The sequence below is a fragment of the Chelon labrosus genome (assembly GCF_963514085.1).
Source record: "Chelon labrosus genome assembly, chromosome: 7".
NCBI lineage: Eukaryota > Metazoa > Chordata > Actinopteri > Mugiliformes > Mugilidae > Chelon > Chelon labrosus.
In genome coordinates this window covers 5,005,040-5,019,791 of record NC_140343.1, presented here as the reverse complement: position 1 = coordinate 5,019,791, position 14,752 = coordinate 5,005,040, and the positions used below count along the sequence as shown (strand labels likewise).

At 42.9% G+C, this 14,752-nt stretch overlaps 1 protein-coding gene across 1 annotated transcript; it reads right to left on the bottom strand.

The window, feature by feature from the left end:
• Positions 1–3,278: 3,278 nt before the first annotated feature.
• On the bottom strand, positions 3,279–5,604 carry LOC311490126 (regulator of G-protein signaling 2-like). Its single transcript, XM_084547484.1, has 5 exons — positions 5,386–5,604; positions 5,185–5,274; positions 4,708–4,769; positions 4,319–4,485; positions 3,279–4,141 (listed from the first exon to the last, which is right to left on the bottom strand). The coding sequence occupies exons 1-5, from the start codon at positions 5,478–5,480 to the stop codon at positions 3,947–3,949; spliced, it is 609 nt and encodes a 202-aa protein (XP_084403610.1). The 5' UTR covers positions 5,481–5,604; the 3' UTR covers positions 3,279–3,946.
• Between the last annotated feature and the right edge of the window lie 9,148 nt (positions 5,605–14,752).

Here is a 14,752-nt window from a genome sequence, read left to right as displayed (position 1 = left end):
CCTGTATGTCAGGCTTTGTGGACGGGCAAACAAAGAAAGGACTCCCAGTCAGTGATCCAGTTCTGCAGGTTGTTCGTTTTGTCATCAGTCTGGCTAATTATCAGTGTATCGTCAATGGATACGTAAGCAAATGCCGAAAGGCAAATGCTACAACAAAAAAGAAAAAAGAAAATATGAATTGAGTCTTAAAAATAGCCAGGCTGTTGCGTGACGGAATGTGTGCAGGGTAGGCCTACTTTAAAGGTCAAGAAAAGTTTATTTGTACAGCTCATTATCACATACGGTGCCTCCAAGAGCTCCAGAGGTTCGCATAGCAACCGTGGTTTTATACCCAGACATGGAGAAATAACAGCATTGGGGGGGGCGAATCAGAACCGCTTTCGCCGTCAATTATTTTTGTGATGAATTTGTTCTATTGCACGTCTTATTAAAATATCAGCAAAAGAACCAAAGATGGTCTGGAACTGCTTGTGTTTTCATTTATTTTTTCTTTTCTCTTTTTTTCCCCAAATTTATTTAATTTTACAGTGATTTAAAACAGAAAGCTTTTGTTGATAACGATGATTAATAGTTTTTGTAATGAGCATTTACTAAAACAAAAAGAAGAAGAACAAACTGTGGGGCTTTCTGAGCTAAACGAAAGAGAAATCCCCATTCTTTAAATAGCCAGCTGTGCAACAAGTGTAAAAGAATGTACGGTTTAAACTTTGATCTTCAGATGATATCAGACTGTAAGGGGTTTACCATCTGAATAAGAGCATGAAGTCATGCCAGCAGGTCTGTGAGGCTGTGTTTGTGTCTACTGACTGCCAGCGTGTTAGCACTTAGCCCAAAGTACAGATGAAGGGATGTAATTTGATTTGCAGATATTCTGGCCTAAATCTTAAACTTGGTCAAGATGACAGGTCCACCAGAGCTTTTGAAGTTTATTCTCAGGTCATCATGAACTTTATAGAAATCCGATCCTTCTTCCAGTCTGCATCTAAGAGAACTGACACTGAAATTGAGTTTAAATCTACTGCCGAATAAAGCTTTATTAACCTTTATTAAGCTGCATTTAAACCAGTAATGTCCTGTAATGTTCTGTCCTGTAGACCAGCAGAGCATACAGTTTGTGCAGAGCTGCTGGTGTAGATGATCTCATCACACCACGTCGAGCCTGCTACCAGACCGAGGGTGTCTGGCCACTGTCAGCCTTCACTTTGACTTCACGGCCTCTGTATCAGACAGCAGACAGAGGAGGTTTTCTCTCCCTGCCGTCACTCCGGGTGTCCTCACTTCTTCTGCACTTAACAACCTCAACCACGATCGCCGGTACAGTAGTGCGGGAACTCGGCTTTACGGAGAGGGTTGTAATGTTCCAAACTGACGAGGAATGTTGTTGTGCAACTGAACACAGAGCACATGGCCTCAGAAAATACGTCACAGTACATTGTCTTAATGTGTTTGACCTTTTTTCAACCAAACAGCGGAAATGCACTGCATTCATCTTTCAAACTAAATATATCTATTTCACGTTTTGAAATCTAGATAAGACGCAGGCTAATTGGCGGTAGTTCAACTCGAGCTAGCAGTTCACAAGGTCTCATACTGTATTCGTTTAACAAGGGCTTAGGTGTTTTAAAGGCACCAATAAATCTTTATTTTTTTACCGTTTTATTAGCGGTTTAAACAATGTCAGAGTTTGTGAGCGGCTGCTGAAGCTGTGAAACATTTAGACCGTTAAAGAGACAGAGATATTTCCATTGGGAATTGGTGGAGACCAAAGTTGGAGTTAAAAAGACGAGTGAATGTTACGCAACTCTAAATGAGTGCTAGTGTCGTTCGTTATCTGGTGTTTGCTGAGGGTCGTAACGCACCGATCTGACTGCCGCTGGTGATCGCATGTGACCTTATCTCCACTAGTTAAAAAGAAATGTGGGATTGTACACTGTACTTATTTTTAAATTATTTTTCCTACTCTCACTATCTTACGGGACTGCTTCACGGAGCAGTTGTCAGTGGCGACTGTCAATCATTGTGATGTCACGTCCTGTTTTTATGCGTCAAACAAGTTAAACGAAAACTGGACACTTGAACATACATCAGCATTATATTAACGACCTAAAATGACAGAAAAAAAAATATTAGACTTGTACTGTTTTAGTTTGTACCAAGTCCCATCCACTACAATGGAGGGGGTGGGGCTAATAGCCTATACTGCTGCCAGCCACCAGGGGGAGCTCTACATGCTTTGGCTTCACCTTTAAGGAGCTGTCACGGCGTCCATGTTTTTCGCAGCCTGTGGTTCACATTAGCACTGAGACAGCAACAAGCAACAATACATTTTCAAAGAAAGGCATTGATGCGTCTCCACATCAGCCAATCATACATTTGCCTCACCTGTTGCTGTGTTATATATACAGTCAACGCACATTTCAGCCCACCTTCCAATCCTGTTGATGACGTCAATGGGCACTTGTGTGACACTCTGTGTGAACCAGGCCTTTATTTTGCATCTCAGAGCAGCAAACACTGCGTTTGGTTAACTTTAAACTGTGCAGTCACTTGTTCGCACATGAAACGTGGCCCTCCGGACAGACATCCACCGCGGCCTCATGCTTCTAGTACTCACACACTTCCCAGGAGACTACGTCCCATAACAAACACTAACTACTCCAAGGCTCACATATTACCCACATGGAAAAAGCCCATTGGTCCTTGTTGGCGTGTCCCATGCCTTTGCCACTAGTCAGACTCTGATCACTGTGATTAGCTGCTCAGCTTTGTGAACCAGTACACGAGAAGAGAAACAGATGAAGTCAAGGGGGCACACACGAGGATCATCTGGTTTTTCATCTTCGTTTCAGTGGAGCATTCAATACACAAATATTTCTGTTAAACTGAAGAGCATGATTGAATAGAGGCCAGCTCTGTGAGCAGGTGGCCTTGTTTGCAGTCGTTGCAGTGTGTTCGAGTGCAGCTTTCTGGTCCAGATACCTTCATTGCTGGGAGTTACTTGTCTGTTTGGTGTGTCAGGGCCTTAACACTTCAGCCATATCCACTTTAAAGGTGATAATATGTCAATTTTGTGCTCGGACAGTTTTTCTTTTGACCTGAAGTAATGCCGATCTTTGAACCGTGAACTATGAGTGAGCTAAGTATTGCAGCAGTTTCCTGGTGGTAAGGTGTGGATGAATTAAGTGGATTTTAGAGTTGATCATTTTGACGTTGTACACCGTTCCCCAAAGGAGTTTCACGTTTCCATTGCATTTGCAGACAAACTAATCAGAGACGCATTCAGCATTTAAGAAAACATTTTATTTGGTGAACAGTCCTGCTGCTCCAAGCTTACATTTACATCATTGTGCAGTTTCAAGATATTTACAGTATATAACATTGTCACAGTGACTTCAGGCCAGACACAGCCGCGGATGAAAACTGTACACATTATTAAATAAATAAGTGGCACTTTTTTTCTTTTTGTGTGTAAACTGGTGCAAAAACAGCGTACAAATGAAAACTAGGGTTACATCGGAAATGTATCTCGTCACAGAAAAATACATTCACCGTCTGTTTGATGTGAAAACAATTTTCAGACTTCTCAGCCTTGATTGCAGTGGCACTACAACATCTTCTAGCTTAAAATACCAAATTCTAATAGTGTCGTAAAGTAAGTTCAGGTAATCCCATCTGGTTGAAATGGTCTTTGCACTTCCTGCAGCAACACATAGCATAGCTTCCCCCTGCATGACCACCCCAACTTCCTCGTTGAAAGCTCTCGGCAGGACCGAACCCAAAATGGCTTCGGTTTTGCATTTTCCACACTCCGTCGTTAATGTTTATGCTCAGAATTTGCATGCGGGTCCATTATCCCCAAGGCAGCGGCCGGAGAGGACACCGTGTGCAGTCTATTCACAGTCACAAGCTGTAAACAAATGACTTCGGCGGTAGCTGCGTCGTTTGACTAGGCCTTAATGTGCTTGCCCTCGCCCTTGGCGCCCGCACACAGCTCTTTGTAGAGGTCGGAGTGGATAAACCTGGGGTAGGCGTTGTTCTCCATCAGGCTGTAGACTTTCCTCTGAGCTGCCAGGAAGCTGGTTGTGGTGGGCTGGTGGAGGTTCTGAATGATGGCATTTTTGGTGTGGAAATCCAAGTTTATCTGTGAGCGAAGAGAAACAATCCAGAATGAGCCCCTGATATCTAATACAGAACATCTTGTGTGGCTATAAAAGCTGTAGGGCATATACATTATGTTTAAAACCAGCATGAAGAATCTAATCTAACAAGTCATTTATTTTGGATTTGCAGCACATTCTGGCGAGGATCGAGCCGTTACCTCTTTGGGGGCTTCGTTTTTAATGAACTCCTCGTAAATGCTGTTGGCCTTGGACGCCATGGCTTTGTGCGATGTGAGCGTCTTGAAGTCCTCACACGCCGTCCAAAACTCAATGTTCTCTTCGCAGAACTCGGACTTCAGGAAGATACGAAAGGCAGCTTTGCCGTCTGTGGGAGGGAAAGAGAGAGAGAGGAGTGTGTTAGGACTTGCCCAGTGACAGCTAGCTGGCCGTGTGCCCATCTGTGCAAGGTAAAGTAACTGCAAAGCCATTACGAGCTTTGTTTTATTGGGGCCAATAAAGCGCTTTGAATCAGCTCACAGTTAGCGCGTGGCCTTTGAGACTCCTTTTATATTACGATGTGCCAATAGACTGGGTGAATGATGCTTACATTTATGACTGAGCAGTTTGTCGAACGACTGCGCCCACTGGTTCACGTCATCAACGCTTGGCCTGAGGGTGGAGAACAGAGCCCACGTAAGAGATAATTACAGTAGAGGCGACTGCTAGCTTAGTGAACTGTCATTAAAAAGGACTCAAGGTGTCACATATTACTAGAAAATAGTACGCCTAAAGAAAAACGTGTAATTACTCATTTAAATTAGTTGCTTTTAATTTTACTGCACGTGCATTGGTAGACAGTCTACAGATATAGACTGTATATAGAATATAGATTATTCATACTATTAAGTCATATCTATACATGCATATGTGCAAAATAAGTCCAAAAATGTATATATATAAAAAAATAGAAATTAATTATATATTTAAACTAACATTGAGCACAAACAAAATGCATAAAAGATATTTCTTACTTAAATGAAACACCTTAAATTAAATTTAAATCCTTAAATTAAACGCCTCTTACCTGTAGGTTCTGTTTTTCATCAGATGCAGTATCGACTGGGAAGAGTTTGACTTCAGGAGAAATCTTATTCTGTTTGTCCAGTTTTTCCTCCTGTTAAAAGAAAAAAAAAAAGAGTTAATTCACCAGTGCTTCATGGTAGTGCAGTTTTTTCACAAGGTCAACCCGAGCCGGAACATTAAATGTCATCAAGCGGTGACTTACTTTATCTCGTTCTTGTCCGCGGACGGGTCAGTGGGTTTCATGCTGTCAGTGAATGCCATGTTTTGGGATGAAACAGTAGCAAGGTACTCTCTCATGGCTCAGTGTTCCTCTCCTTCTCCCTCTTTGCCGCTCAAGCGACTTTTATAGCTTCTCTCGAGCCCGGATCTGCTCTCTGTGTGTGTGTGTGTGTGGCAAGGGTGGGGAAGGCGGGCCTGGGATGACAGGTCTTTAATTTGATTGGCTCTTGCTGTGTAAACAGCGTCTTGCCCTGGTTTGACTCTCAGGGCCCGAGGCGATGATAGGCTGTCGCTGCATAAACACTCCCTCCCCCGAGGGCTTCCATTTTTAAGAGTAAGGTCAAGATGAGTGACGTACACGGCGCTCACAGTGCACTTATTTTTAAAATAAAGTTGTGTTTGGGAGTAAGGGAACTTTTTGATCCTTTCTCGACGTGTTTTTCTTCCAATACCTTGAGTGCATTTTGCAAAACTGCAGCGGCTCGTTGATTTGGATCCGCTGCAGATTCATTTTACAGTTTAAAAACCAACTGTATAATTAGTGTCTATCCTTAAGAATGTTTGTCGCCGAGGGCAGCTGCCCTCCACAGTGTGACTTCCTCTGAAGATCTGATTCAGCACGTCATGTCAACACTAGCCATGAACAATGCCTGCAGTGTTAGAGCTTGGAGCATTACTCATACAGGGTGTGTATCCGTGAGGCATCATGACCGCTGTCGCGATGGTATGCCATGATATGACAAGTTGGTACAAAGGCGATGATGTAATATCCTCTTACATCTCTTGGTAGGGTGTTAAAAAAAAAAAAAAGAGCCCGGTGAAGATTTGTTTTACATTCCTCTCGCATTAACCGCAGTTTAAAAAAAAAAAAAAAAAAGCTTTGATCGAATCACCCAACCTGTCTTAGGCTGCTGCTTCCAGTGCTGTTTTATGGGTCAGCAAAGGTCACGTGCGACTTGTTTTAAAAGGATTAAATGACCATATTTCATAGAGTATTTAAGACCTGCTTTGCTGGAAACGCGGTTCAATCAGTCAGAGAGGGCCTCAGTCGAGGAACTGACCATTTATAGCAAAAAGATATAGTTAGATTTAGAGGATAAGCTTTGCCTTTCTGAGGGATCTCTCAGAAGAATCTGAGCAGCAGTGAGGTGCTGCTCGGGGGAAACTGATCCTCGTTCCACAAATATAACGAGCAAACATATTATTAAAGTCAACATCTCGGAAAGGTGGGGAGGAGGAGGAAGAGGGGGAGGAGGGCCGTGGCAGCAACTGTGCTGGCGTGAGGGTGTCAACAGTCCGAGTGCAACGTGGGAGAATACCAAAGGTGTCCCGTGCACCGAATGTGACTACGTGACACTTGACAGCTGCTTAATGGGGTTGTATCGGTGAATGAAGCAGCTGATTATTAGTGCACGCGCAGTTTTCCTGTTCCAGTCATTTGCATCCTGTTGAAACTTACGTAAGAGCACGAGCCCCAGCCTCCGACGTGCGGAGGAATTTTGGCAGCCAAGTAGATGTTTTTGGCTACGTAGGAGCTGAAGAAGTCCATAACAAATAACGAAGATAGGCGCTTAAATACTTTTGGCTTATCTACACATCTGCATAGAGTTTGCTTTTTGTCTGTGTGATAAATGAAAGTTGGAATTCTTTGGCTATGTTGGTTAGCTAGTTGCTAAAGCTGGTTTGCCTAAGGTTGGGTTACTCGTCGGTATTTCCGGTGGTTGTAGTGCCTTCGTTCCTTCACGTTTGTGGCTGTTGGGCTCCGCTTTGTGTGGGTCACATGTTTCTATTGTCTTCATTGAAGCAGCTTTGTGTGTGATCCTGAAGTGTACGCACATCCATGTATGTAGAACTGGAAGGGACTGGTAAGATTGCTGAAAGGCTTAACCCTCGTGCTACCCTCTTGCATAATCTCTCTCTGTCTGTCCATTCGCTTGGGGTGCCAGAGACCCCAAAGGTAGCACGAGGGGTATAAAAAACGTCCCTATCTGTGTCACCCTCAAGCTTGGGTCCTCTACCAGAGGCCTGGGAGTTTGAGGGTTCTGCGCAGTATCTTAGCTGTACCTAGGACTGCGCTCTTGTGGACTGAGGCTTCTGATGTTGTTCCTGGGATCTGTTGGAGCCGCTCCCCCAGTTTGGGGGTCACTGCCCCGAGTGCTCCTACTACCACGGGGACCACGCTCGCCTTGCTCCAGCTGTTCTTTCAACCCTTGGTACTTTTCAACCTTTTCGTGTTCCTTCTTTCTGATGTTGGTGTCTGCTGGTATCGCCACATCTATCACCACCGGCTTCTTCTTCTCTTTGTCTACCACCACTATGTCCCGTTGGTTAGCCAGGACCTGTTTGTCAGTTTGGAAGCTGAAGTCCCACAGCACCTTGGCCCTGTTGTTCTCAGCCTTATATTCATTTTAGGGCTCCAGGTGGACCCCCTTTTTGAGGAGCCCCACTGCCCCATTGGCCTTGCAGCGGCAGTGCAAGTCCCTTTGTCTTTTTGCATGGGCTTAATCATCTTAACCAAAAGGGCATGGCTGGAAAGGCCCGAGGAGACACCACCTTTCAACCGCAGACGCTCACCATGTCTCATCCCTTTTTTTTTCATTTTTATTCTAACTTCTAGAAATAAACCATCTATTTTTGGAACTCAGTCATGATGTCTCCACTTGGTGTTTTCGGCCCTTGAGCCGGGGACGTTACACTAACGCAGTGTGTGGTTGTGTGCGAGGAAGACAGTGTACGCTTATTCTACACTTAATATTTGCCTTTCTTTCCCTCGCCCCCCTTTTTTTTATTCAATAAAATGTTTCTCAGAAATATATTAAGGTGAGGTCAGTTTTCTATATCACAAGACCCGAACAGTTAAAAGATGCTAACAAGCTTCACAGAGGATTCTCTGTGATTTCGACACTACATGTGACCGCTCTCACTCCTGTGATGCGCCGATCAGTCGACCTAAATCTACGAAATGACATTAGCTTTGCATAAAGCATTCTGTGTTTCCTAGAAACTAAAATTGCATAAATGAATTCCAACTTTTCCAGAAAAATGTTTGCTGACTTATTACTGATCTGTTCACACTGATGAAAGCTCAGGTAATCGGCTTAAGTCGCTCGACGTGCCACTGCCTTGACTTAATTCCTGGTTTGTTTTCTTAACGGACGGAAGGGCATGGATCGAATGCGCAACAGCCGTCGGGATAAACCTGTAGGTCTGGTTTCTGTTCACAGTGGATGAGTAACCCACAGCCACTCTCGCTTGGCACCAACCCTGCCATCTTTCCATTGATTTGTTTGCTCTGGTCATGAAAATGTTTGTCATTCCATTAAAGGTACAGTGGGAAAAGTACACATACAAATAATATAATTCAAGAGATGGGACACAACTGAGCAGCAAACAAGTAACAGAAGTGCAAAAGTAATGTGTGGTCCAGTTTATTAAACAGTCTGGACGAGGCTGCACAACATTAGAAGTTTACTGTAAAAATGAAGTGCAGTGAAGATGTTCTGGAAACAATTTGGGTTCCGTCATCATATCCCAGAAACTCCAAAAGTGCATATCTGGGATGGAACAGGACACACATACAGTGCAAAAAAAAAACGAATCACATTTTGTCCTACAGTATCAGTGCAATAACGCGAGTGCGTCACCTGCTCTGTGGTTTTGTTATTATCGCCGGCCTCCCTCCCTCTCTGCGTTGCACCAGTCGGGAGCTCTGCCGGCTGAAAACACGGTGTTCACCTTGTGTGTTTATTATGGTGTGCGGACTGTGTGTGAGCGGCCGTCTGTTTAGAAGTGGATGAAGACCAGAGCCAAGTTTCCACTAAAGCACGAGGCCCTTGCAGTGAGCCTTACGCAGACGGTGATTCCCAGCACTGGTTTGCAGCATTTGTCTCCTTCGTGTTTGGAGGTCGGGGCGTTCATAAAGTCCAGCTGCACTCTTGACTGAATTAGGGGCTTTTCCGTGTTGCTTCATTACGGTAAGCAGCACTAAAAACAAGTGCCTAAAATTAGAATGAAGCTTCAAGTGCTTCAAGAGTTACTTACTGTAGCCCAATGGGACGTGTCTGCAAGGAGTAAACACCACAGCTAGTTTGTATATTCTGGCTGCTGCACGGTCATTCCATCCAAACATTTAGGAAGTGAAAAGAAATGAAAGAAAAGCAATGGATAGCAGCAAACACTCTGAGAGTGAGACTTGATCCTTTTTGGCAGCAAAGTCTGAAACTCCCGATTAAAGATCAACCAATAAACGTGGGACACAATCCCAACCGGGCAGCTGAACATAATGTCTGCACAGACGTTCTGCAAGTTGTTCTCACCATGAGGTCATAGCTCATCTATTAGGATTAAACGAATGGGAGCATTTAAATAATTTTAGATTTAAATTAGAATTCTTATAAAGCATTGGTTTATTTATAATGATTCAGTACAGTGTATTATTTTGGTAAACCCTTTTAGACGGAAATATACATGTATTTTTTTTTATATAAGTGATATCCGGATGTAGCTTTTTATCCTACACTAGAAATTTGATTAGATTTGATTAAATTCAGTTTGATTTATATAGCGTCAAAGATGCCTTACAGAATGCATACTGTAATACATTTGAAGTTTGCAGTACTTATGGTACTGCGGGACATAGATGCCGTAACCTACGTACATAGCCTACGCCGGTGCGAGCCATTTATACCTATTCAGCCTGGTTCGCTTTGTAAAAACACCACCCAAACACTAGTCTGCACTCTTTTTTGCCAGTCCCGTTAATTTTTGTTTCTACTTCCTGCTTCACTTTTGCAGAAATTTTGCGGAAGACGAGTCGTACAAATGTTTCTATCTCCGAACCTCCTCAGTTAACCGTTCCTCGATGTCTTCCATTTTTATTGATCCAAAACAATCAATTTGAAAATTGCAGAGATGGCGAAGCAGCCGGAAATACTAAAGCAGAAACACGCTACTACCAAGCAGACCAATCGCAGCTCTTGCAGTCTGCTTCACCGCATCACGTAGTTACATTTCTGGGGAGGTGCACGTCACCCTACGGCATATAGGATCAAATTGACGCATAAGTATAAACCACCTATTAGAAACAAAAGTTCACCTGCTGCCTTAAAGTGCGAGTAAAGTCAACCCGAAAAAACCTCTGGTTCAGCTTGGTTATAACTAATGAGCCGAAAAATGTTGAAGAAAGACTGAACATGTAGAGTTTCTAACTCTTCTAACTCTTGTTTTTGGATATACCATGACCTGGATGACTGAGAACCTTCCCAGACATAACTAAGGATCATTTCTTTTTCAGCTTGATACTATGAGTTGAAACAACTTATTGGTTTACATTAACCACTGAAGAAAACTCATTTAGTCTTTTAAAATTAACTCGCAGTTCCTCGCAGTCTGGCATTTGAAACAGTGCCCTCACTTAATGGCGTTAGAGAAAAGTTTGATCCACCGAAAACAGCCAGGGAAACGGGTTTTAAAATCAACCCATCCATTACACTTATGGTGCCAAGATTTTTTTGCTGACGTTGTAACGCCGTGATTTAATCATCTTTAGTCTATCCTTAGAGTTTCATTTTTGAAAACGTATAAAACTGAGTTTAAAATAAAAAAAAAAAACTTGTCACAACTTTTGGAGTCAAAGAGCAGAAAGACGTTCACATAACTTAACAAGGCTGTAATATGTTTTACAGTGCGGAGTCTGTGCAAGCAATAACGCACAAGTGATCTAACCGGGTGTGTCTCAGCTGTGTAGTACAGTCCCAAGTCAGCAAAGTTGATAAGTTTTCCTGCGACTGAAGCTCTAGTCCCATTTCAGTGCAACGTATGACGAAAATGCACGAGCAAATAAATGTGAAGTCAATGAAATGGAAAATAAACGAGAAAAAATGTCACTATAATTCTTGGGAGTTTATCCAGTTGCCATTGAAAAGTCTGAATATGAATCCGCCAAGGCATGTTTCTGCAACACCACCCTGTGACTGCCAGTGAATTTCTGGTGTGAAGATGTGTATCTTCCGTATTTTGTGGAACTGGTAAAACTCAAGGGTGGATTCTGAGGTCAAGCTGAGGTGTCCTCATCAGCTGGCAGAGCGTGTTACCTGCTGACCATCCTGACAGGACGTGGCGCTACTTCCTCCTGACGAAAGGTTCTGTGACGTGACTTGACCGTGACCTCTCTTTGCTCTGTTTTACAATGTCGGGCAGGTCACAACAGGAGCAGCTGTCTTTCTGCCGTGGGCAATGCTGGGTTTTGGAATTGTAATACGTCTCCATGGCGACTGATTCTGGCATGCTGTTCTGATGTCACAACAGGAAGTGCAGGTATCTGACTTTGGACATGTAGACAAGTAGACGGAAACATGCCGGAGACCCAAATAAAAAAAAAAAAGAGAGACTGTGATGCTGTATTTGATTATCATTATCACAACCTCTGGACCTTTGCCATTAGCCAGACCAGTGCTGACCTTATGGATGCAGAATCAGATCCTGTTATCTCTTTCATAAAAATGTGCCTCCAATAGAAAAGGTCTAGTATGCACAATTCAGAAGTTGCCCATCCTGTGGTTTTAGTGCGTAACCTTTACACATATCCTCGTTTGGTTATTTTGCTATTTATGCAGACATTTTGTTCATTTGCTTCTCACAGTCGTAAAAATTATAGGTCACTGGCAGTAGTGGGGTTGTAAACCTCAGTGCTCCAGAGAGGGAAACTCCGTCGGTCAACAGCATAAAGAGCAGCTCATGCCACAAAAAAAAAAAAAAACTCAGAGAAAGAAATATGTACAAGAGGACATTACACCGATCAGCCACAACATTAAAACCACAAACAGGAGAAGTGAATGACATTGAAGATCATGTGAGAATTCGATGTTCTGCTGGGAAACTTTTAGACCTGGCATTCATTGGTGTGGATGTTACTTAGACATGTAGCACCCACCTAGACCAGACCAGGCACCCCCACCCCATAGCAATGACACTCCTTTATGGCAGCAGTCATCCCCAGCAGGATGCAGCCTGACACAGGCACACACACAAAAACGCTTTAGGAACAACTAAAAAAAAAACATGAAGAACAGCACAAGGTGTTGACCTGGCCTCCAAATTCACAAGATCCCAAACTGATCAAGTGTCTGTGGGATGATCCACAGAGGCCCCTCCCTTCAAAGGCCCCCCACTAACAACATTCTGTTGCCAGACACCACAGGACACCCTCAGAAGGTCCATGTCCATTCTCTGATGGGTCACAACTGTTTTGGAGGCACAAGGGACTCCTTCACAATATTAGGAAGGTGGTCATAATGTTATGCCTGATCGGTATATATTGCTCTGGAGGCAACCGAAGCAAGTTCGAATTGACTGTGGGAACCACTAAACTTCAATATTTCCGCTCTTCTCACTGTCACCACTTTCTCTAATCCGTCATGTGTCAGTCTGCTGCGTGAATCACTGCTATTGCTCGTCGCCTCAGTTGCATCACCCTAAAGATGAAAGTTGCTCAAATGCGTTTTGTTTGAACTTGCGCAAAATGCCCATCACCGCGGTGCTTTTAAGAAGAATAACATACTATTACAACATGCACCCACAAACAATCCCATTCACAGACAGACCATAATAGTAAAAGTGTAAAGTAAGAAGCAAGAACCAGACGATGGTTATCTCAGCTGTGGCAGAAGCACAAAGCTGGTTATTTTTATCCTTATTTATTTTCTATTTTTTTTTTTTTTTCAATCTTCTGTCTGGGAATTCTATTTCTGCGCACTCTTTTAGCATATTTGGCACCGTCGCTACCAACTCCTCAGAGACACATCTGGTTCTTTAGCTGCTAAACGCTCCACTGTGGCCTTGAGCTACTCGCTAACTGTCCAACGAGCAGATTAAATTGAGTTTTCAGAGTCTTTTAGCTGCAAGTTGCTGCCAAAAAATGACAACAATGAACGCAGCTAGCTGCCAACTGAGGTGACAGTCTCTGTATGTACGTCACTGCGAGCATTTTTCAGATGCCTGTCTTAAAACAGGTTAGCTATTTCTGTCCACTTCCAGCCTTAATAGCAAGATAATCTGATTGTCAACTGTCTTCATACTTAACGGACACGCACGAGAGATTGGTATCAGTCTACTTGTCCGATTGTTATCAAGGTCAAGGTTGTTATCAGGGTTTTCATTTTATTTCAACTAGCAGGTGCAGGACTATACATCGATCAGCCACAATATTATGACCACTGACGAGAGATGTAAATAACATTGAAGATCTTGTGAGAATTCAGTGTTCTGCTGGGAAACCTTTGGACCTGGCATTCATTCATTTGGATGTTAGACATGTAGCACCCACCAAGACCAGACTAGACACCCCCACCCCATAGCAATGACACTCCTTGATGGCAGCAGCCATCCCCAGCAGGATGCAGCCTGACACAGACACACACACAAAAACACTTTAGGAACAACTAAAAAAAAAACATGAAGAACAGAACAAGGTGTTGACCTGGCCTTGATCCCAAACTGATCAAGTATCTGTGGGATGATCCACAGAGGCCCCTCCCCTCAAAGGCCCCCACTAACAACATTCTGTTGCCAGACACCACAAGGCCCATGTCCATTCTCTGATGAGTCACAACTGTTTTAGAGGCACGAGGGAGACCTGCACAATATTAGGAAGGTGGTCATAATGTTATGCCTGATCAGTTCAATACAACCCTTAGCAAAAAGTAGTATACTTGAAGTTCATTTTATTAAGTATGCTTGAATATAAGTATACATATAGCAAGTATACTACAGACCATGTACTTGTAGTGTACTAGAAAGTATACTAATTTAATACTTCTTCGGACTAAATTGGAACATTTTTAAGTTTACAAAAGTACACTTTCAAGTATACAACAAGTACACTCATTTATATACTACTAGTGTACTAGGTATACTTCTAGTCCACATTTTTGTTTATAAAAGTATACTCTAAGTATACCACAAGTACACTCTTCTATATACTGCTAGTGTACTAGGTATATACTTCTAGTCCACATTTTAGTTTATAAAAGTATACTTAAAGTATACTTTAAACGTTCCAATTTAGCCGGAAGAAGTATTAAATTAGTGTACTTTCTAGTACACGACAAGTACATGGTCTGTACTATACTTACTATACTTATACTTATACTCAAGTATACTTAGTAAAATGAACTTCAAGTATACTACTTTTTGCTAAGGGAACTGACTGAGCCTCCTCTAAGGGCCGTATGTGGTCGCTGTTCTGACTGATTCTTTGGGAGTGTGCACACTTTGCAGGCCTCCTTGTCCCCTGATCTAAAAGCCTCTGGACTTCAGGAGCACACACATCTTTGAAGTACTCCACAACTTCT